Below are 24,221 nucleotides of genomic sequence, written 5' to 3'. Positions count from 1 at the left end.
CACCATGTGTCCTTGGTGGAGGCTGCAGTTGTCCTCTGCCGGGCTGCCTGGGCACGTGCTATAAATGAGCAGTCCCAAGGGAGGCTGGTGCAGCTGCCAGCTGGCACCCTGGCTGGTTAAGGGTCGGCTCTGCAGGTGGGGGCTGGGGGCCAGGAGTGTTGGGAAGCCTGAGATCATGGAGGTGGGTTGGGAGTGGGGAGCACAGTCCAGGGCTTCTTCCCCAAGCAGACAGGCTACTCAGGAGGAATCAGAACAGGATTCCAGGGGGGCAAGCCAGGGGCAGCAGGCAGAGGCTTGGGTAGTTAGAGTGTAGGAAATCAGGTCTGCACCTCCCGAAAGAGCTCTGTCAAAGGCCCCTTACTGCCTTTGTTGGCTGAATCCTGAAACCCTAAAGTCTCCCTACTGGATTTTTCACAGACTCTGGCACTGCACACTGGTTCCTTTTCTAACAGTTTTCCTGGGCTTTAAGGATTCCCCCGCCCCCACCCTATCCCATCCTGTTTCTCATCCAGCATCCCAGTATGAGCCATCTTGTTCTCCTTCACTGGTTCCACTATTTTCTTAAAGTCATTCTGCTCTCAGTCTTCTCTCTCAAAAAGGTAGTGTAGAGAGATTAGACTCTGGTATTTTCTGGTGTGTAACTGCTGTTGACTTACTAAACTCTTCCTAAGCTTCCATTTTTTGGACTGTAAAGTGGGGGCTGTTAAGAGTCCATGCTTCATGAGGGCTGTTACACGGAATAAATATACTCATGCATGTAAGACACTGTGGAGTTTGGAGTGTATTCAGTACTCAATGAAAGTCAGCTTCTATTACTTTCCTCTTGCAGTTTCTCTAGGAGACCTTCCCCCTTCCCCTCGTTCAACTCTCTCCACTAGACAGATGACCTCCAAATCTGAATGTTCAGCTGGAGCTCTGGATTTTCACCTGCTTGTTGAGAGGCAGTGTGGGGGCAGAGGAAAGAGCATGGGCAGATGTGGGCTTGTATCCTGTTCAGCATTCACCAAGTGGCTTCGTCTGAGCGCCTGCTCATCTACTCACCCCAACTGCACTGTCTCAGCACATAGACAGTTGCCTTCCTCCTTTAGGAAGCTACTTGGTGTTCTGTCTGCGGTAATTAACCTTGCTAGTCCCCTGCTGATGGGCATTTAGGTTGTTCCCAATCTCTTAATATCAAAACAAAGCTGAAAGAATACACTTGAACATATATCTTTGTCTATGGACATATCTGTAGTCTAGATTTCTGGATGTGAAATTGCTAGGACTTGTAATTCTGATAGGTGCTCCCTATTTGGCCCAAGAAGTGGTTTGAATGATATGACAAAGATGCTTTCTCTCTGTTGTCCAGGCTTGTGACATTTTGGAATTCACTCTGTCCCTTCTCCACTTAATCAGTCATATATCCTACCAACTCTTTCAGTGTGTCCCTCTTACTCCCTTCATTCCCACTGCTGTGGTCCTAGCTCAGGCTGACAGCCTTTTTCACCAGTACAACTGCAGCTATCAGATCAGTTTGTATTCTAATCACCAGCCAGAGCAAATATCCTAAAATGGAAACTATATCATTCTCTTGCTGAAACAGTTCTGTTGTTGTTTCACCATGTACAATATTAAAAAATCCAACTCCTTAGCCTGCTTTTCAGTTTTCTAGTCTATCTCCAGATTCTCATTTCTCATACACCTTAGGCTCCACTGAAACCAGACTCTGGTGCCTTACTTGGACCCTCGGATAACATCCTCCCTCCTTTCTCTGTTGTGAAAATCTTGCTCATCCTTTAAGGTAAATTCATACCCCACCTTCTTCATGAATGCATGCAGTGTCAGACTAGTAGTCTGGAACCAGATTAACCTGGATTCTAATGCTGGCTCTCCTTTGGGAGATGTAATAATCTTTCTGAGACTTGGGCTTTTCATCTGTTAAAGAAATACGAAAACACCAGCTTTGCGGGATTGTTGTGGTGTTTAGGGATAATGGGTATACAGTAGGTGTTCAATAAAAGGTAATTCCGATTATTCACGTGGTCACTGTTAGCTTCCCACTGTACTTGTTTGGAGCACCTGGTTCTACGCCCGGTTGCATTTGCTTTGTGTTGCAGCCTGTTGTGGATAAAACTGTCTTGACCACTAGACTGCAAGCTCACTGTGGGCAGGGCTCGTGATTCAGGACAGAGAGGCTGCAAATAAGTGGAGAATGAACCAGATAAAGGCAGAAAAAGATACACTTACTGAGGGAGGGCTGACCGAACGCAGGGGGCCGGAACACGCGTGAGCACTGTAGTCGCGGCCTAGAGACACGGCGGGCGGGGTCGGCCTGGGCGGGGCCTGGACCTAGGGGCGAGGCTTGGCTGGAACCCAGCTCCTGTCCGTCCGCGAATGCGCTCCGTAGGCGCAGTCCGCGCGCAGCGGCGTCCCGGCACTTTCTCTAGGCTTCTCCGCGGCGGGCGGATCCGGGTATGGGCGCCGCGATGCGCCCCCTGCTCGGCCTCGTCCTGGTCTTCGCCGGCTGCACATTTGCCCTGTACTTGTTGTCGACGCTGCTACCCCGCGGGCCGATAGTCGGCTCCGCCGAGGAGGCTGGAGGCAGGTGTGTGACGGGGAGCGGGGTTCGGGTCAGAGGAACGGATGGGGTCTGGGAATCGGAGATCGGGGTTCGCGGGCCCGAGTCGTCGGGGGTCGGGATCTGGGGCTCTAGGACTACAGATCAGCATCTGGCATGCGGGCCGCGTCTGTGTACTCGGTCTGGGCAGGCCGGGTGCCGGGAGCGGGGTGCGGGCTGCGGGCTGCGCGGGAGGGCTGTTCGGACGCTGGTGTGCCCTTGCGGTGGTGATTTGCGAAGGGAAACGCGGCGCCTCACCGCGGCGTAGCTTGCTCGCGCATCTCTGTTCGCGCAGTGGCGTCGCCTCTGAGCGGGGTCCTGGCGCCTGCCCAGGCCCAGTCCTGATCCCCCATTTGCAGCCGACTCTGCCCTGTGTGGTCCCGCAGCCCCTTCTTCCCGACTGCTCTCAGCATCCCTCCGTAGGCCTCCCCACCCCACTTCAGTCAAGTCTGACCTTGGGACTTTAAGGCATTCGAATTTCAAGAGAAACGTTGCAGGGACAACTTTAAATTATTCACAAGTTAATTATCGTGTCTCCCTGTCTTCCTGGCTGTCTCCACTTTTGCCCACGACCAAGTGGGTGAGGCCGGGGGCGGTACAATACCTACAGTGCTGGTTTGTCGTGAAGTTCATGGGAGTATGCCTGGCACAGCATTGCGTTGTCAAGGATGTTACTGATACTTGAATATTAGGACAACTGTTTGCAGTTACTGTATTCTTTGGCTGTAGCTGAGAAGGCTCCACTGTGGGTGTCAGACATACTAAGAAACATTCTGATGAGAACTAGGAGGGTTTGCTCATAATTGATCACTGTTGGATTCAAGGGTTGTTCAGATGTCAGAGGCACAGTAGCCTTTACACTGTAGCCCTTGCACAGGGTTAAGAGTACACAGAGAACCAGATAAAGAGCAGGGTGAAAAGCAGGTGCTTTGCAAAGGGCTGGCTTCATGCCTGACATAGTATCAAGAAGGTTTTCTTTTATGGGGCGGGACAGATATACTTCCCGGAGAATCTCTAATTGGCATGTTAGTGAGTGATAAACCAGTCTCTTTTTATCAGTAGTTATACTGATACCTAGTAACTCACAACAGTGTGAAGTTTGTATGGTCCTTGGCTTGAAGCTCTTGGGGGAGGAGGAGTTCCTTCAAAGGAAAGCAGTTCAGGGTGTTTAGTAACTGTCTGGAATTAATCCATTTGCCTTTTAAGAATAGATAATGAAACCTGAGAGCTGAAAAGGAACTTAGTGACTATCCAATACCAACCCCTCATTTTTCAAATAAGGAAACTTGCAGCCCAGGGACTAGCCCAAGGTCACACAACTGGATAGTAGCAGAGTTAAGATGCTAACCCAGGTCTCTTGCTTCCAAGCCAAGGCTCTTCTGTCTGCCTTTGCTGTGTTGTGTCAGGTCACCCGTCATCCTGGGCTCCCCTTATGTGTGTGTTTCCAGCAGACACATTTATAAATCTGTGCAAAGAAGATACACATGACTTTCTTAGATACTGGGCTGATCTTGATTCATCTTTCCATCTGCTTTTCCAAATCCCCAGGTCACTGTGGTTCCCCTCAGATCTGGCCGAGCTGCGGGAGCTCTCTGAGGTCCTCCGGGAATACCGGAAGGAGCACCAGGCCTACGTGTTCCTGCTCTTCTGCAGTGCCTACCTCTACAAACAGGGCTTCGCCATCCCTGGCTCCAGCTTCCTGGTCAGTGCCCTTCTTTCCTGTGCCAAGTGGGAAGCCACCTTCTGTCTTTGTGGAGGGCCCCTTAGGCTGTAAATCATACAGTCTAGGAGACAGACTATGGTGGCTACCATTTGCTGACAGCTTGCCCTGTGTCAGGCACTGACTTTATTTAATTTCCCCAACAGCCTTATAATATGGGCATTACTACCCACATTTTATAGATAAGGAAACGAGTGGTGAGAAGTTAAGTAACTGTCCAAGGCCACCAGGTGAGGAAGGGGCAGGGCTGGGGTCTGAACCCACATCCTCCCAGCTCCAGAGTCTGCCTTTCCTCTCAGGTGTACTGCTTCTGTTTCTAAGGCTTTGACAGCTATGGAGTGCTGTCCTTGAGATACATATGGGGACCCCCCACAGCTGGGTCACCTCTTCCTCCTCAGAGACCCTATAATGGTCTGCATTTTGGCACTGGTTTTGATTTTTTTTTTAAGTTTTCTTTACTAATCTGAGTTCCTTGAAGACTGACCTGTTCCTTATTCTTGGCCATTGAGGTGCCTTCATAAATGTTTGATGAACAGATGCAAGTTGTTCATGGTGATGTTAAGATGCAGAGGATTGCAATGTCTCCCTGGTGTGGAGAAGACAAGTCATTCTGATTTTTCCAGGCAGCCTCCCGGCACTCAGGAGTCACAGTGTTAGACCTGGGCTTGTACTCTGGCTCTTGGATGCTTCTCATCAGTTGCCATCTCAGGCTATACATAAGAATCTGTGCTACTCTCCCAGCAGCATTTTAAGCTGTTTCATGTAAATGTATGTATAGTGTAGAGGTTGGGTGGGTTTGAATACCAGTTGTGTAACCATGGGCAAGCCATTTAACTTCTGCAATCCTCTTTCCTCATCCATAAAGTGGAAATACTCTTATGCAATGCCCTGGAAAGAGTAAGTGAAATAGTGGGTGTAGAGCAGCTGGCACTGTAATGGTACCTGGCACACAGTGGCCCTTAGCATTTGCTGGACAATTGAACACCTGAGCAGGAAACCCTGAGAACTTCCTGCTGTTCTGCTTCTTTCTCGTGCTCTAGGTTCTTTTTTCTACTTCAGGCTCAGGGTGAATCCATTAAGCAGGGTCTTTGTTGGAAACTGGAAGGAAGGCAAACATGTCCATGCCAAGAGAGATGGGGGGTACTCGGGTCAGGGGCTGACTCCAGGGCTGCCCTTGTATCTGCCTTTCCTCTTGAGCTGATCCCTCTTCAGGGCAAAAAGCCAGCTGTTACCTCGGAGTGAATCCTTTCTCTGCCTGGTACTTAATGTCTCACCTGTAGAATGGGGCAAGGATAGTACGCTACACAGGGTCACAGTAAGGAGGAAATAAGAGGTACTCAAACACTTAACACATAGTAGGTGCTTAGTAGATTCCCATCTTCTCAATTCTAAGTTCCCCTTTTTCTTTCTCTCTTGGATCCCATGTTTGGCAGGGTGATAGCTGTCAATCAAACTGCTTTTAGGATGCATTGGTTCACTGTTCATTTTTGTTAATCTGAGACTTTTTGAGTGTCAGAACTCTAGTCAACACAAAACCCCCAGTGTTAGCATACTACATAGATGTACTTTCAGCAAAAAGCAAAGAAACAAGAAGTTTTAGATAGCTTGTGTGGTCTTACTGAAGGACAATTCATGGTGTTTGCCCATTGAAAATAGTAATGAGAGTTTCATTTCTGCCTTCCCAGAGCACCTGTGTCTGCAGGACCTACCCAGCCCGTGCAGGAGGCTGGGTGCTGTATACACATATTATCCACTCAATTCTCTCCTGTCTTCTGAGGTGAATCCTCATCTCTGTTGTAAGGTGATGAGACCAGGCCAGGGTTGTAGTTTCCAGCTCTTTGACTACATTTTATTTCCTTTTTAAAATGTGAGTTGGGTTTTGGCAGGGAAAATCACTGACAGAAGAGGGAACCCAGGACTTTCAGGCTCCAGATGTTCTAATGACTGAGGGTTTGTTTTCTTTGCAGAACGTTTTAGCGGGTGCTTTGTTTGGACCATGGCTGGGGCTTCTGCTGTGCTGTGTGTTGACATCAGTGGGCGCCACAGGCTGCTACCTGCTCTCCAGTATTTTTGGCAAACAGCTGGTGGTGTCCTACTTCCCGGATAAAGTGGCCGTGCTGCAGAGGAAGGTAAGGGGAGGGGCCGCGCCTGAGTGCTGGGCCCCCAGAGAGGCTCCCTGAGGCCCGGAGGGGGGAGAGGGGATCTTTCCTCATGGCGCTCCTCTGCCCTGCTGCAGAGGTCCTTGGGGTCTCCAGGAGGCACAGACCTGGGATCAAACCCCAGCTCCGTCATTATCAACTCTGACCTTGAACAAGTTCCTGACTTCTCTGAGCCTCAGCTACTTCCGTTTTTAAAATGAGGAAAACAGTCTCTACCATGGAGGGTTGTTGGAAAATTCGGGAACAGAATATGTAAAGTAACTAGAATAGTGCCTGGCAACAACACATTTTTAATATCTAGAGATTCTTTCTGCTTCTAAAAGCCTTATCTTCTTTGGCTACAGGTGGAGGAGAACAGAAACAGCTTGTTTTTTTTCCTACTGTTTTTGAGACTTTTCCCCATGACGCCAAACTGGTTCTTGAACCTCTCGGCCCCGATTCTGAACATTCCCATCGTGCATTTCTTCTTCTCTGTTCTTATCGGTAAGAGGCTAGTGGGGTAAGTTGGAGTCCTCCGAGTTGTCATATTGGGGGACTGCCCTGGGTTACCAGCCACATGGGCACGTGCCTGCCTTTGAGAGCACAGGCTTGTGAAGAGTATTGCCAAGCCTTAGGACCTAAAGGAATTATTCCTCATTTCAATCCTGCTCAGGTTTGAACATGAAAATCCAAAAAAGTACCATTGAAATAAATAAGGATTATTCATTCTACAACCGTATTTTGTGCCTGTTGTTTCCTGAGCACTGTGCTAGGCACTGGGATCAGAAGGTAGTCTGTGTAAGACATATGACTTGGCCCATAGTAAGGGCTCGGTGAACACTAGCCAGAAAGCAGGGTTGAAATGAGCAAAAGTGGGCAGAAGAAAGGAGCCATGTGGAGGACTCTGGCCTTGGCCCTTGTTCTGATGAAGGTCTGCCTTACGAAGAGCTTGTACTAGTGAAGCTCCTTCTTGCCTCTTGGTAGTTGTATGACCTTAAGCAAGCTACTTCCCCTCAGTGGGCCTCTTGACCAGATGAGGGGCTGGGACTAGAGCAGTGTTTCTCGAAGTATGGGTCTTGGATTGCCTTTATCAGAATGGCACAGTGCTAACATCCTATAAAATCAGTGACTTTCTCCACAGGGTAAGTAAACCACCTCTTTACACCTAAGGCAAGGACTGCCTCTTTTAAGCCTTTTTCAAGCATAGAGGGAAAGAATACTCTGGTGTTCTGGGCCAAATATGACAAGTTGTGGTTGGGCAGCTGCTATTAATATGGGATTCTTTAGAGAAATTGAGATCTTAAATTGAAGCAGAATCTACCACAGCTAATTCTGGCCGTAACGGCTTTCAGACAAAGTGCCTTAGTACCTCAGTTAGCCTGTAATTACCCAGGCAGCACGAGGCTTGGAAAGACTTCGGATCAGACCAGCTTGTCTGACAAGCTGTGTGACCTTGAGTGGTCTGTGGTCTTGAGGCATTTTCTAACATAGAAGAGGAATGGGGCTAGCGGGTCCCAGACCATGCAGTCTTGGGTGGGTGGGGTGGGCAGTTGAAAGAGGCTGTTCAGATGCGGGTTCCCGAGCTCTGCCTGGGACCCTGGTAACCGGAATCTCTGCGGTGGAGCCCCAGGATGTTCTTACCTTCGCCAGGGGACTCTCACGCAACCAGCCGGCCTAGCCACCAGTTGGACTTTGGGATCCAGTGGATTTGATGACTTCTTAGAGACAGTATAGAACATGAAAAGAAGTACTGCTTCTGAGACACTGGTTTGTTTTTATCATAAGCATACTGTAGATCTCATAGTGCTGGTGCCTCTCTGCTTTGGCTGTTAGGCACTTGGAACCAAATTTCAGGGCACCTCTATGCATTTTGTACTAATTATACTCCTTGACTTATTCTTCACTCATTTGTTTATCCTATATAAAAATTTTTATCTTACTGTATTTTTGTAAACCATCTCAAGTCCTTTGGTTAAACAAGGTAGATGTGTAAGGGAAGTAAGAAAAGGAAGGGAAAGAGTGGAAAAGAAGAAGAGAAAGAGGTAATATGTTTAGGGGTCAGGAGTTGGGCAAAACAAAACAAAAAACTACTGGAGTCACTGTTGGGAACTCCTGGTGACAGTTCTGAGAGGTTATTGTTCTATTTCCCAGTAACAGGCGTTTTCCCTTTTCTTCCAGGTTTGATCCCATACAATTTCATCTGTGTGCAGACAGGCTCCATCCTGTCAACCCTTACCTCTCTGGATGCTCTTTTCTCCTGGGCAACTGTCTTTAAGCTGTTGGCCATTGCCCTGGTGGCCTTAGTTCCTGGAACCCTCATTAAGAAATTTAGTCAGAAAGACCTGCATTTGAATGAAACAAGCAACACTAATCGTCTAAGCAGTAGAAAGGACACATGATCTGGACTTTTGGTTGCAATGTCCCTGGACTCTGTTGCTTATTTGTGCAATGGGTGTGGTCCTCTACAGCCCCTCATTGTTTTTTAATTACCATCAGCAGGTGATTTGGACAGTATTCTGTGTGCAGTGTCTACATAGAAGACACTCTGCTCTAGAAGGTGAATTATATCAGGTTCTCAAACTTACCCTTGTTTAGCAGGATACTCTGCAAAATGGGTGGCCTCTTAGAAAATCCTGCTGATATTTTACTGAGTAACAAAGAACTCAGGATGGTGTTGAACTTGCCCTTTGCTGAGCCCGCTCTGCCTCGGGAAGCAATGCTGATTGTCCTTGTCCAGACTGCCTCTTTTTTGTAAAGCGATAGGCTATGGTGACAGGTGTTCTCTTGTTAAGTCCCTAGTGGATGTTATTAGTGTAAATGATAACATGTGAACCCACATCACTGACCTCACTCTTCATCTTGCTCATCACTTGAAGAATGTTGTGTACTTTGGTGACCTACCTCTTCCATAAACCAAGGGAAAGAAGCTGACAAACTGCATTGAACTTCCACCTACAGCTCAATTGCCCAGTGATTTCTGTGATGCTCTTTGTGTTCAGACGCACTGATATTACCCTTTGTCAAGTCTCCTCTTAGTTGTATGTCCTGGCAATTAAGCTGATTGCAGATAGACTATTAAATACAAATGGAGCGAACTGTATGTTATGGTATGTTCTGGACACATTGGGACAGGGAGGTCCCTTGACTGACCTGAACCAAATGACTATCAGTACATTTTCTAATCTGTCCTTTCCATGTGGAAATCTTTTTTCTGTCCTCTAAATCTGGTAGGCTTTAATACACTTGGATATCAACCAGTGTACCATCTCAATGTTTTTTTCATTTTGGTATTTACCAACAATAACAGAAATAGTTCTATTTTATTAATTCAAAGAGAAAACCCAGTTTTGGATTTCTTTGTTGTATTTTAACTATCTATAGTTGTCCTTGCTTTGTACAGTTGCAGTATTGAATTGGCACAAACTTAGGTTGATCCTTCCAAGGACAGAAGGACCTTAGCACCTAAACCGACCGCTCTGGGATGCTGTACCTACGGGAGTCACTTACCATTTCTGAGCAGAGCTGTTGCCCTTGGGCATCATCTGCTAGGTTCTTATTTTGCTTGGCCAAGTGTCTTGCCAAGGCTTTAATCTAGGCCCCTCGTTCTATATATTCTTGGGAGTATTCATGTTCAGTAGGAAGAATGATTTCCTAAGCAGTGTTTTTTGGATGTGATATGACCCCAAAAACACAAGGACTTCATTTTTAAATATGTGTTGTTTAAAAAAAAACCTTGATAACAAGAGCTGGGGTGAGAAGGCCAACTGGACTTTGAAATCTCTGACTCTTCACGTTCTAGAGGAGGAGGGAAGAAGGAGCATGTAAGTTTCCCACACTACTGCAAGCACGTGCCCTTTGCCCTTTATCAGAATCCTTAGATTCATCTTTCTCCCTCCTCCTCCATGATTTTGCAACAATGTGCCTTACCAATTGTGCTTTTACAGGCAAAACAATTTCCCAAATAAATGGATATAAAAGTTATGTGTGGTGTGTGTTTGTACATATTACTAACTTTCAGTTCCCTTTGTCAGTGGGAATCAGGAGTGGCTGGACATCAAACATTCCAAGATGGTGTTTTAGTTTTCCACTCTCAGGAGGCTTATTGGAAGCCAGGCTCTCATTTTTGCTCTTTCCCTCTCTGTGCTCACTGTGTAGTGGGGTCACTAATAACAGAGAAATAGTTGAAAGATGGGCAGCAGGAAAGCCATAGGAAGAAGTAGGGCACCTTTCTAGACTATGACAGAATAGTCAGGAAGATATTGTAATAAAAGAATGGTTGTCTTTTCCTTCTGTGGATGTCTGAAATGCTGTGTCTTATGAAGGCAGCGCTTGGGATACAAAACAGCACCTTTAGGAAAAGACAGGACCAGAAAACAGTGAAGTACACTTTTTAATTTCATGCATTTGTTTGCTTTGATAGTTGCTTTTGTTCCCATCGCTGTACAATTGTTCAGTGCAAAGGGAGCCAGCATCCGAGGCCAACACAGACAGACAGTACTGGAGACCACAGGGGAGACAGATGAGGGGCTTCATTTTGAGATTTAACCACAAAAGAGTTAATTTGTTCCAAACTGATAAGAACTCAAATTATTGCAAGAAAGTAGGTCCTACCACTCCCAGAGTCTGAGAAGGGTCACTCTGGAGGTGGAGAGCCACCCGGGCGACATGGTCAGGAAGGGACCTCTTCCCAATAGCTTGTACATTCTGGCTGGGATTCCCTCCGGCCTGTAACCATTGGAGGACCCTGTCTGCCTGGTCACTAGGCAGCAGCCTGGGGCCAAGAGCCTGCATTCCCCTGAGTGCTGTGAAGTGGCCCTAAAGGGTAAGCTGGGATTCTGCCAGAAGTTTCCTTACAGTGGCCTTGCCATCTGCTTAGGGGCTTGGCTTTTGTGTAGAATCCCACCATCATGCCCTGGCCATGTGACAGTTAACAAAACCCTTAACCCAACTCCTTTGGGGAGAGTTTAACCCAACTCTGTTTCTCAGAGCCGCCCCTCTTTTGCCACCTGTCCCTGAGAAGTGCTCCAGGCTCCACAAGGATCCTCCACTGGGCAGCCTTGTTCATTCCAGTTTGAATAGGTGCTTGCAGTATTGGCTGTAACATGCAAACAAGCAGACTAATGTATTTCTTATGTGCTCGTCTGTGAGGTTGGTAACATTGGTGGTGTGACTAACCTAAGACATTTATTCTATGAAACCAGCAGAGAAGAAAAATCTTGCTGCCTAAAAAGGCACTAAATTCATACGGACAGTGCAAGTCGAAGTCTTAAAAATATGTCACATTGTTTTGGTACATTAGTCTCAGAGTCCAAGGAAGAAACAGGTAAGTGGGACTTAACATGTTAACTTTTTGTTACAGAAGGTGAGGGAGGAGCATGCTCATTTAACACAATGAAGTGATGTAAATGAACACATTCTGGAATTCAATCCGCCAGTAACGAGATTATTCGGTGGAGTTGTAGTCCAAAAGGGCAGTGGCTTTTTTTTTCCTGCCAGCGGTGCTCCCCAGCAGCCATAGTGTGGGAGATCCCTGCGTAGAACAACGGTGTGATCCTGTCATTCTCCTGTCAGCACTAACTCAAGACCACGTTTAGGAAATTAGGAGCTTAGAACTGGGAGGGCAAACAGATACCTCCTTGCACAAATTCCAATCAGGTGAATAGTTGTTGCTCCAAATGTGTTGAAACAGGCTCTGAGGCTCTATACAGGCTCAGTAGGAAGGAATATGTGGTGATCAATAAATAACATTGGTCTTGGGTATTTAGAGTGGAGGTGGTAGATGGTAGATGGTGGAGAAAGGTATGTGGTGGGATTTTGGTTTCCAACTTAGTGGAAAAACAAAATAAAACATAGCACGCTATACTGCAGAGCAGGGCAGGAATTCCTTGGATTCCAAATATGATGATCTATTCTGGAGAATTCAGTTCCAGGAAGTTCAAGTAGGAACATTTTAAGGAAAGGGGAAAAAGACAACAAGGGCATGGGAAAAAGAGAGTACATCACTCGGTCAATAAGGACACATTCACCCCTAAAGAATGTCAGTGCTGCACAATCAGGGACAGCATTTAAAAACTGGGTTGATATCAAGAAAACCCCAAACCATCACATCTATTACTTAGGGCAAGAGTGAAATTTAGCACAATGAAGCCCTGAAATGGATGTCCAGTACTTATTACATCTTACTAAAATGAAATCAAATCTGAACTCAAGTAGGCCATTCCAGGTCATCTTACAACAGAGCCAGCATCTTCGCCTTTCTGACTACAAGCTCCCCACACTCTTGCAAATGGGTCTAAACTTTTGTGGGGGATAAGCTCTTTTATAATTTCAAAGTAGATGCAGGCCTCTCAATCCCTCTGCTAAGCAATTTTAAGAGGAATTATTATTCAGAGAACATGATCTAGAAATAGAAATCAGAGCCAAATGTTCTGTAACACAAATTAGAACTCATTATCTTGCAGTCAGTCAAAAACAGGTGTTAAATGAATGTGGACATTCATCCCAAGGCAGTTAAACTTCCAATCAACAAAGCTTGAAACCGTAGTCCTGTGAGGTTCCTTCAAGCACTGTCGCACAGTTGTCAGGACTGAAGAATTAGCTCGTAAATTCCCTGGGCTCCTGATTCAACACTCTTCAGATGACTGTGGAGTTGTTCTAAAACACACACCAATTCAAAACTGCCTTGGTTAGCTCAAGGGAAGGGCAGGGCTGGGACAGAGAAGGCGTTTCTCTTTATAACTTAGACTAAGGACACTATTCTCTGAAGCCTCTAGTCACTTCTACTAAAAAAAAAAAAAGTTCACTGAGGGGCTTTATTCAATTCTTGACAAAACAGTGAATGACTGAAGATTTAACATAGTCTACTAGCCTACTACCTTGACATGCTCTGAGTGGTTAATCCAGATAAGGTATATGGCATTATCATGACAGATGGTCAAGATGGGAGTTCAAAAAACTTAGCAAAATTATGAGGTATCAGGTGTGGTTTTTATAGGAAGACCATCACTGATGGGTTTAAGACAGACGTTGACCCACATTTTTCTCTTTTGCCATTACAGGTGGGCAAGAACTGGAAAAGCTGAGGTGTGTTTTATGTTGGACAGAAAGACGACAGAGTTGTAGCTTCTCAGTTCCCAGAAGCAATGAACCAGAGAGATCCACAGAACAGTGTGGTCTCAAGTCCTAGGATGGAAACTACAGCCTTTGAAGGTACTTTCCAGCCCTGTGACCCACTAAGTGACAAGGCCTCGTTCTGGAATTTCTCTAGTCTTGTTATGGGATGACATCACAGCTAGACATTTGATGTCATGCCATATATATACCTTTTTTTTTAGCCTCCTTGCTAAATCCAACTAGGAGGAAAAAAGGTTGGTTTTGTGCGGTCTGGCCAGATGGAGATTACAAACTATGTTGCCAGTTCTTGAAACTCTCTACCCATAAACCCTTGGTAGAAACTTCCTAGGTCTGTTCCTCTCAGGGCATTAAATAAATTCTTTTTTTGCTTCTAATGTAGTCCCATGATTTTATTTCTAAAGAAAGTTGAGAAAGTTTACAGCTTTTGAAGTATTTGTCCATCCACTCAGTCATCTGCCCAAGAGGAACTTTCAGAGCAAGTCAAAATCACAACGTATCCACTGGACTCCAGGGTAGAACACCAACCCTCAGATGATTGTTGTTGTACAAAGAAAAAGCAGAAATACAAGTAAGATGAATACCAGGGAGCTCCCAAATGGAAGTTCCATTTTCATTCCTTCATAAAAATCCATAATAATTCATGGTTAGCAATAAACACATTGTGCTACACTGTAAACCACACCTTCCGATCAACAGAAAATGAGAATGATAGTAATTATAAAATAAAATAACAATGATAATGCCATAACTTAAGATCTTTTGTGTAGTCCAGCCACAGAATTTATACAAAATGGAATAATTTAATGCAAACAATACTGTTCTCTGTATAAGTTAAACATTTTCCTTTATCCTACCTAAAAGCTATAAATTATAGACACCAAATTTTAAATCAGTGTCGCAAAATAAAATGTAAACAAGTGGAGGGACTGAACAAGCAGAAAGAACTGCTCTACATTCCCTCTTGCCTTTCCTTTTTGGCTGATGTAATCAATGAAACCCAGAGGAGGGCAACATTTTCATCTGCATTGGAAATGGTTTAATACCTGTATGTGTAAATCTTTCTTCATGTTCAATATGATGCAATATCAAAGAGGCTAGCTATCTTCTTCAGGTCTTGAGCCTAGAGAGGTTGTCTGACAGTAACCTCTCTTAGAGACAGACATAGGAACTAGGCCAACATCTGTGTTTATTTTAAATTCTAGATAAAAATTTCCTTAAGGCCAATGAAGTACCTTGGGATGCTTTTCAGAGCCCATAATCCTGGAAACAGGAAGGACCTCATGCCTCGGACAATGTAAAGTCTTTCTAATTGCTGCTCAGCATCAGTTCTTTTGTAATTTCCAATCCAGATATTCAAAACTGCATTGATCCAAAGTGAAGTAAAATACATTTTACAAGTAGCATTTAACAAAAACGCTACTGTGGTGGGAGGGGGGTTGCCTTTTGCAAGTTGCTTATTTTGCTTTTATTCTGATAGTATAGCCAGTCACTAAAGCTTCCAGGATGGAATGAGTTAATGAATAAAAGCAGGAAGGATGGTTGGGATTGGACATTGGACAGACTCACACATATCCTAGCTGCCTTCAAAGTCTGTTCTGTTTGAATCAGTAGGACTCTTAGTAGACAAGCAACCTGATTCCAGAGAGGGGTGATCCCATCTTCTCCATGTAGCTGAACTGAGACATTCTGAGAATATGTACTTTTACAAATTCCACATTTGCTTTTTGAACACTGTTGTGAATTTCCTTTTCCCCATTCTTCTCTCCTCCCAAGCCCCCTGCTCTTTTTTTTCTCTAAAGGAAGTAGTCAATAGGTGGAAAGGAAATTGGCTGTAAGAAAGTGGCACTTAAGTCAGAAAAACAAACACATTGGTCAAGGTAGCACTTTTGGCAAGGTAATGACACTGAGAGCATTAAAGGTGAAGGACCAGGTTTGAAGCTATCTTAAGTCTCACTACCAAATGCTGCTTAAAATTTTAAAAATGAAATCAGCTTCTACATACACAGTTTTTTTTTCGTCCTAAAGGAAACACATGCCCTCAAAAACCTTGTGTGACAGAACCTGGTCACAAACTTTTTCTAAGCCATTTCCATCACCCATCTGGATAAGCTGGTTCAACTTAATGTGGTCTATTCACGTTACCTGGAATTGCTTTTCTTGTGCTGTTCTGTTTCCTAAAATGCTCAGTATGTCCTCCTCTGGCTCTTCTTCATTTACTTACGGCCAAAAGAACTGGTCCCCTGTTCAAGTAGCAACAATACCTCCTGGCCCCACAAATTCCCAAGGATGTTGCTCCTAAATTCCATTTCTTTTCTTTCTTGCTTTCTTTTTTTCTCTCTTTCCCCCTTTTTTTTTTGCAAGAAATTATTGTGTCTCTCTATATATCATGTATAGTTCACTCTTTACAGTACAAAGTGTTAAAATGTCAAACAAAAATAAATATCAATGTTACAGTAGCTAGAATATTCAATAAAATAGATCCCTGCCATTCTTGATTGAAATGTTCGGTGAGACTTAATTTCACTTGGATTTTTTTTTTTTCCAGAGATTTGCGAAGTCTCACATTCTTGTTATTGCAGCTCATTTCTAGGGGTAAGAAAGATGGGGCAGCTCTCTTCCCAGACAAAAAAGCAGGGAGAGAGTATGAAGAGTCTGGGGGTGGGGTGGATTTGAAATGCCAGCAGTCATGAGATTTTCAGGATTAGTGTTCCTTCATTACCACGTGGCAGAACTGTAGTGCTTATTGGTCCTAACTGTGGCATCAGAACACTCCCCATCTGAAGAGTCACAGTCTGAGTCTTCAAACTGCATAGGATTCTGCAAAGTCAAGACAAAATAAGACCTTAATTCATTTCTGCAGTCACTTGGTAAACATATATTGAATGCCTCCACACACGACAGGCACAGTGCTGGGTTGCTGGCTAAGGGGGTGGCAGAGATAAGTGAGCCCAGGAGAAAGGAGACATAAAAAGACGATGGTGACTATGCTAAGGGACCACCCAAAGCCCCGCCCATGCAGCGTTTCCTATGCTCCAGGCACAGCTGTCAGGGCTGTACATCTATTAATCCATTTAATCCTTGCCAACTCTATGAGATAGATGCTGTTATCACATCCATTTTACAGGTAAGGAAACTGATGTGCACAGAGGGTAAGTGTGTTGCCCAAGTTGCACAGTAAGTGGGAAGGCTAGGATTTGCACCTAGGCAGCTAGATTCCTGGGTACCCACTTTCAAACACTCTGCTATCCTGTCTCTCAGAAGGCAGCACTCTATTTGAACTAAAGCGTTAACATGTGCTATGATAGCAGCATCCATGGGACAGTGGGGACGTGGAGGAAGAAGGCTCATGCCCTTCGTCAGGGTGGGAGAGAGGGCTGGGAGGAGGTGAGATCCAAGTTGAATTTTAGGACAGAGGGTTCCAGAGCAGCTCAGTGTGCCTCACTGGGAAGAACTGCCCTCATTTCAGGAGCTCTCTCGGTCTCCGCACTCCCACTCACTTCCTGAAGGCTACTGTTTTATCTTATATACTGAGGGATAACTATAAGGCCCTAGGGACCTGAGCCTGTTTTAACAGAAAAGAACTACAGGAAGGGAAAAGTGACGAGGTGAGAAGGGAGAAGCCCCCACCTCATAGCCCCGTTCCTCTGTGCACAGCTTGCCCAGAGACATCTGCGTCTTCACGCGGCGCACAGCACACTCCTTGTCAGAGAGCCCATCTGAGTGGGAGGATATCTCAATGGGGATCTCCGGCGTCTGGGACAGCAGGTCATCTAGCTTGTCCACCAAGTGGTCTTCAAGTTTGTCCACTAACTCGTCAGGACTGTTTGAATGGTCACTGGTATTGCCCTCTTCTCCGTCAGACACAGAGAAATTCTCGGAGCTGAAGGTCGAGTAAGACTGGCAGCTGCGGATACAGCCATGGGGCCTAGAACCACAAAAAAACCAAAGGAGCTCAGTCACAGGGCAGCTCCTTTCCTTTCCTTGCCTGTCAGCCACAGCCATGGTGAGAGGGCATCTAGGTTCTCCCTGCCCCTGAGAGATTCAAATTCAGATAGGCAGACACTATTTAATTTTAAAGCAGCAGAAGGGGAAATTTGGTTTATATGTTGATGTGGCTTACCCACACTCCAACACTAATGGCTACCACTGGTCTGAAAAAAATCAGCTGGTCTGATCACACTGTATACACTTATGCATGGGATGGAAACGTTCAAATTGAAATTATGTTTCCTATTCATCTAATCCTAGATTCTCACAATAAAGACACTTGGGAGATGCTCTAGTCTAATTCATTTCCCAGATAGAACACTGGAGCCAGAGAGGGGAAGTGACTTGTTTCAGGTCATACCATCAGAGGTGGAACTGGGGCTTGGGCTGGGCCTGCTCAGACCTGCTTCGGTGTCCTTCCCTGTCCCCCCACTCCACCCCAGCTGTACTGCCCATTGAGCTTGGCAGCTGCGGAAGGCAAGGTACCTTCACCACCCCTTACGACTGACCCATAACAGAAATAAGCTTGGAAGGAACATTCACCCTGTAGCTAGGGGTACTGCCCAGTCAGTTAATGGCTCATTCCAGTTAACATGGGGGTTTAGCTGTGATGAGGCAACACTTCTGGAGTGGGGATGTGGACAGAATTTGCCAAAGTTCCTTCTTTCTTTTCCATTGTTTATAAGTAGTCTAGCAAATAAGAATGCTGTTAGCCTATGTTGGCTTAAAAAGCAAAGCAAATAATAAAAAGAAGACTGCCATTTCCCTCTGTCATTGTCTGATCTCTCTGTGTTTCTTAGTCTTAAGTGATTTTGATGCCGTATGATCTGAGCCTGGATGATGACCAGGTGATGGGCTGAGTTTGGAGGACCAAGGACACATGAAAGGCCGTGTGGGAAAGGGAAGTTAAGGGGGAACTCACACAACTTCTCAAGGCTGGTAATCCAGAAGGGAGACAGAGAAGAACCTTATGATTCAAAAAGCAAAACAATGCATTACAGCAAAAAATAAAGGTGGGAATCCATTAGTTCATGGAGTGTCATAGGAACAAAAGCTGGAAGTAACATAATTGATGTCAGTAGACTGAGATCAAAGAATAAAAAGATATTTCACTTGGGCCCATTCTTACTGCATAGGAGAAAACATAGTGTCCAAGGAGACAATAAGATAGCAATAGCTACATGTCAGGAATGCTCAGGGGATGAGGGCAGATTTCAATTCTGTGCAGAGCATGGGGACCTAGAGTACAATTTACCAAAGGACTAGGAGTTCCTTGGTTTGCAGAAAATTCCTATTTCTGGGTAGGTACATAAGCCTTCCTGGGGGACTCTTAGAGCTTTACTTTTCAAGAATAGAATTCCTATGAACAAAAAAGACCTACTGGGAGGAAAATATTTTCTCTACTCCTAGTCCAGATGTAGGGAGATGTGCTCATTCCCTAATTCTACCAGCAAAATTATTATCAGGGGTTAAGAGGGAAGGTATTTCTAAGGCCAGGTTGAAGGAGGACTCAACCTATCTAATAATAATTAACTTGAGGCATAACATCCAAGGCACGGAGAGCACTACGGCCTGAATTGTGTAACCCCCCACCCCCTGCCGAATTCATATGTAGAAGCCCTCCATCCTCTGTGACTAAATCTGGAGACAGGGTCTCTAGGAGGTAATTAAGGTCCAGTGAGTAACGATGGGGACCTAATCCCAAAGAACCTTATAAGAAGAGAAAGATCTCCTGCACCTCCCCTCTCCTTCCCTCCCTGTGAAGGCAAGGAGGCTGCTGTCTGCAAGCCGAGAAGACAGTCCCCACTGGGAGCCTTGATCATGGTCCTCCCAGCCTCCAAAAGTAAGTTAAATAAATTTCTGTTCTCTATGCTACCCAGCTATGGCATTTTCTTATGGTAGCCTGGGAGGTATGCTAGTAACCAGTAAAATTACCTGCAAAACAGCATGGCCATCCCTCATAAAATGCCCACTATATTCTCAACTGTAGCCTTGAATCTGTTTTTATGCTCTTTACCTTGAAGTTCCTGTGAAATGAATTCTGATGGACTGGAGTCTGCTGTGCATAGTCAGCTGCCAAAACATGGCAATGGGAAAACATGAACACAGTGAGTTAGAATTTCCCTGTAAGGTGGTTGTTAGAAAGTGCCCTGTGACTGAACAGGAGGTGGGGCAAACGTGGGATTTTCCCCATTATACTGAAAGTAGTCATATATGTTCATTGATGTTACCTCTGTCTTCGTGGAAATTCAACTTCACTATCTACTTCCCCTTCTTCCTCTTCTGAGGAATCATCTCCACTCTGAGAATAGGAGAAAAGAGTTTTATTTCTCTTCTTCTCTCTCTCTCTCTCTCTCTCTCTCTCACACACACACACACACACACACACACACACACACTACAAACACACGCAGACTCCCTGTAAAAGATTTAATTATCATCAAGAAGTGCCATCTTTAAACTTATTTTCATTCATTCATTTGGCAACTTTTTCCTGAGTGTCCATGGTGATTGGCCCTGTACTAGATGCCAGAAGACCGCATCTAACTGAATAAAATGTTATCTTTGCCCTCATGGACGGTCCATGAGACTGTCCAAGGTGAGCGATGGAGAGGGACAATTGGAGAGGCAGTCTTGGGATTTGGGAAATCACCATTGCTAGTATCTCCAGGCCCTGACATAGAGACTCCACCAAGAAGTGATCTGTCAGTTCTAACAAGCCCAAAGACTACCTTTTCTCCTTTAATGTACCAATTACCTTTTCACTAATATTATAGTTATGATACTTATGTCATCTCCACTACTAAAGCATACTTTATTTAAGGGTCAAGCCATATCTTGTGGTATTGTATTCCTCACTCCACCATTAATACAACACTGCACACAAAACAGGTGCCGAGTACATTATGGAGTCATGCTGGTGGGGGTAGGGGGGCTCTGATTGGGACATCTGAGGCCTCATGATTACGGGGCTCTGTGGTTGATCTGGAAGGCTTCATAGGTGTCCTGTCTGATGAGGTAACCTTCTTTCACAAGCAAGATTCCTTTATTCAAGGGCATAAGAGCAGCCACATTTGAGATCAACTGTCCTTAACCACAGCATCACCGGATTACTATGATCCTTTGTGAGTTAGGTAACTGAGGCCAAGTAATTGTGTCAAAGATTGAAGATAACTTACTTTTAGAGTCGGTTCTCATCTACCATCACTTTTACCCATTAGTTTACTGTGCACTAAATATTTTTCATACATAATCTTAATTTTAACTATTAACTAACATTTTTGGAAGGTAGCTATGTCCCAGGTATTGGTATTCTGATATGATTTTCTGAGTAGGAAAGACAGGGATGGAGTTAATCCTGACTGCTGAGATGTGCACTTTACCTTGGGTGTACCCATGGGGGCATATCTCTGGGGAAAAAAGTTGAACTGCTCTGTGGCACTGCAGTTCTAATGAGGCCAAATGTATGAGGTGTGCGTTCCGTAGCCTGGCCCCCAGATGGCATGAAAATGGCATCAGACTGGTTCAAAGATACATGTTACTTGGGAGGGGACTTAGGATGAGGTGACTGCTATTGGGGAGATGAAAATATTCTAAATAGATTGTGGTGATAGTTACACAACTGTGAATAAAAGCACTGAGTCATACACTTACTGGGAGAACTGTATGGTTTTGTGGTGTGGTATGGTGAATTAGATCTCAGTAAAGTTGTTACTGAAAAAATACATGTTACTGGCCATAGGGGTGGGGGGAGCAGAGAACAGATTACCACAAATCCACTGCCCCACCTGAAACAATTTAATCTCTGGGAATGCTTAGTCAGTAGCAGAACTGCATGTGGAGGAAGAAATATAGTTCTGAGACAGTAGCCCTCAGTTTCAGCTTCTTTTCTATTACATGCTAATTGACCAAGACATACTCATTTACATTTTAGGCCCTTTCATTCCTTCACCTAAATTCCTGGTGAATGCTGGTGATGAGATGAAGCAGTACTTAGAACTGAGTGGGTGTTTACTGTGCGCTAAATATTTTTCATACATAATCTTATTTTTAACTATTAGCTAACATTTTTCGAAGGTAGCTATGTGCCAGGCCCTGGTCGAAATGCTTTATATGTATTAACTCATTTAATCTTCACATAAACCAGTGAGGCAGGGGCCACTATTAGCCCCACTTTATAGACAAGGTCTAAGTGGAAAAGCCTGGCTTTGAGCTCAGTTGCAACCTACTCCCAAGCTCATGCTCTTAACCACTATGGCAGACTGCCTCCAAGCTAATAAGCCCAGGCAGCCAGTAGGCTAGGAGATGAGGAACAGGTTTTAATGACTGAGAACTGGCTGGGTCATGATGGTTATTAGAAAAGGCCACGTTTCCCAAAATGTATTGTAAAGAAAGCTAGTTACATGGGGATTAATAGATGTTATTTTCAAAAGCTGGTATGGCCAAATAGATAAGGGAAATGCTGCATTAAATAAGGTTAGTGCATGATTTCTCAAAGCCTAGGATTTGTTAATGTACACTAGGAATCTCCCAAGAGTGGACAGAGAATACTGTTTCCCAAACTTGTTATATAATGGGGTCATTCCTTCTTACAGCATCTGTCAGGACCAGGCTAGGGTAGTAGTTTCCCAACTATTTTGATGAAATATCCATCATATATGGTTATTAATCTATTTATAAGTTATATATATTTGAATCTGGTTCATTAGTTTCCGAAGTGTATTCTCAAATTCATCACTTAAGTAGTATAGAAAGTATTTAAAGAAACTTCTGTTTAGGCTTTTGTTATCTTATCCTTTTACAAAATGTACAGCTGTTATGTATGTTTTATAATGTGCACAGTGGGCTCTGACATTCTGCTTAGGCAGTGATGTCATTATAGCTTACCTTCTGAAGGGGCCTTGTTTTTCGAGGTAGCACGGGGGGTGTGATGTGATGAGGGATACCAAGGGATGATGCAGACCTACAGCCACTGAATTCATTTTTTTCCATTTTCTCAGGAGCGTGGCCATTTTCTGAGATGGAATTGTGTGCTGGTGACTTGGAAAGGTCTGGGTCCCTCCCCACCGGCTCAGCAGAGGGCATGTCTGAGGACCCGCACTGGAGGCAGGGGTCACAAGGGTCAGCCTGACAACAGCCCCAGGGACCAGGCAGGCCCTTGTCAGGCTCAGACCTTCTCCAGCAATCCGCTGCCATGGCTGTGGAGATGAGGTCAGGGCTAGAGGTGGGCATCTGTCTTTGAGCATGGTTGCTGAGTGGGCTCCGCAGGGCTGCTGCTGGGCCAAAATACCTCAGGTTGTTGGCACAGGCTGCAATGTCCTGTCCATGCATACTGAGTCTGGGATGGTGGCTCTGAGAAATGGCAGGAGGCGGTCGCTGGTACTGCTGCTGCAGAGGATTATGGTGATGGGGAGAAGAGTACTGGGCTTGAGCTTGGCTCAGGTGAGTGGGATGGGGTGAATTTTCCTGGGCTGATGGGTTTTTCAAGATTGCTGCAAAGTCACTATGGCTGCCCCTACTATTCCCTCGGCGGTGGCGTGGTTTGCTTCGGTATCGGCTCTTGCTGCTAGAGGTGGACATTTTGGGACTTCCAGACAAAGGGGATGCGGCAGGAGCCACCTCCATACTGGGGATACCTTCAGATCTCAACAGATCTGGCCTGGAAAGAAAGAATAGGTTTTTAAACTTTTGAAAACACACTCAAATTTGTGGGAATATAACCCAAGCCTTAAAACACACACACCCTTTGAATCAGCAGTCACATATACAGACGAGATTTATCCAATGGAGATAATGGATGTGCACAAAGACATGATGTTATAATGTTGTTTAAAATAGCAGAAAGAAACAACCCAGATGTCTACTTTTAGAGGATTCCCTTTATTCTTTCTGGACTTTATTCTGTATCTCATTAGCTGAGGTACTCAATCCCCTTTAAATTCTAGTTCTACCCTACAGGTTCGATCTCTTCCTTATAATTTCAGCTGTCAGCCTGGTGCCAGTATGTCAAGGCAAGGGCACGGGGATTTGTCCACAATCAGAAATCTGTCTGATGACCCGGATAGATCCCATGAGGAACCACAAAAGTCAGAGATCTGCTACTAGAGAAGGAAACCTTAGGTTAATCAGGCAAGATGCTAACTTGGAGTCTGGTCTAGACACACTGTCCTTGAGGGCTGAACCTATGTCATTACCCATCTTTGTATGTGAAAGAACCGAGCAAGAAGTCTTTGGCTTACAGTAGGTCCTCAAAAATGGTTTACAGAAGGAGATAAAAGGGGTGGGGGCAGAGGCAGAAAGAGTAGAGAGCCCAGGAGATGAGCAGAGCCAGCAAGGGAAGGGCACGTGAGGAGCAACGTGGCGTTGTACTGACTCTCAAAAGGAATTTGTTCCTCTCACAGCCTGCTTCCAAGGGCCCACGGGGCTGTCATGCAGGCCCCATGCAGGAGGAAGCCAGAGCCTGAAGGTCAGCCTGAAGCACACTGACTCCAAGGCCCTTAGGAAACAATAACGGTTTTTGAACTGAAAACCTGATTTGAGGCAGAGAGCATAGGACATCAGGTACTCCCACTCCTTCCTTCCCATCAGGGAGAAGCCTCACCCTTTGATACCAGACAGACCCAAATCAGCAGGAGATTTCAGAACG

General features: G+C 45.1%; 2 protein-coding genes across 15 annotated transcripts in view; one reads left to right on the top strand and one right to left on the bottom strand.

Moving 5' to 3' along the window:
* The first annotated feature begins 2,366 nt into the window (after positions 1–2,366).
* Positions 2,367–22,706, top strand: TMEM41A (transmembrane protein 41A). 5 transcript variants are annotated; one of them, XM_057500822.1, is made up of 6 exons: positions 2,367–2,584; positions 4,145–4,298; positions 6,284–6,445; positions 6,820–6,958; positions 13,513–13,663; positions 22,576–22,706. In XM_057500822.1, exons 1-5 carry the CDS (start codon positions 2,454–2,456, stop codon positions 13,638–13,640), a joined length of 714 nt encoding a protein of 237 aa, XP_057356805.1. In that variant the 5' UTR covers positions 2,367–2,453; the 3' UTR covers positions 13,641–13,663; positions 22,576–22,706. The 5 variants fall into 5 exon arrangements, 4 of the variants coding, with proteins under 4 accessions (XP_057356805.1, XP_036730967.1, XP_036730966.1 ...); XR_005022637.2 differs by lacking the exons at positions 13,513–13,663; positions 22,576–22,706 and adding exons at positions 8,105–8,221; positions 8,633–8,793 and having other exon boundaries at positions 2,368–2,584; XM_036875072.2 differs by lacking the exon at positions 22,576–22,706 and having other exon boundaries at positions 13,513–15,736.
* The window catches only part of MAP3K13 (mitogen-activated protein kinase kinase kinase 13), a 171,341-nt gene continuing 162,869 nt past the window's right edge, over positions 15,750–24,221 (bottom strand). For all 10 annotated transcript variants that reach the window (XM_057500774.1, XM_057500775.1, XM_057500776.1 and 7 more), the window contains 4 exons: positions 22,463–23,234; positions 19,807–19,877; positions 17,216–17,513; positions 15,750–16,405 (listed from right to left, as the gene is read on the bottom strand). In XM_057500774.1, the coding sequence (XP_057356757.1) occupies positions 16,304–16,405; positions 17,216–17,513; positions 19,807–19,877; positions 22,463–23,234 (1,243 nt within the window). In that variant the 3' untranslated portion in view covers positions 15,750–16,303. The remainder of the gene's footprint in view (positions 16,406–17,215; positions 17,514–19,806; positions 19,878–22,462; positions 23,235–24,221) is intronic.

Source organism: Manis pentadactyla, chromosome 1, assembly GCF_030020395.1.
Source record: "Manis pentadactyla isolate mManPen7 chromosome 1, mManPen7.hap1, whole genome shotgun sequence".
Taxonomy (NCBI): Eukaryota; Metazoa; Chordata; class Mammalia; order Pholidota; family Manidae; genus Manis; species Manis pentadactyla.
Note: the sequence above shows the minus strand (reverse complement) of the source record. Positions and strands in the feature narration are given on the sequence as shown.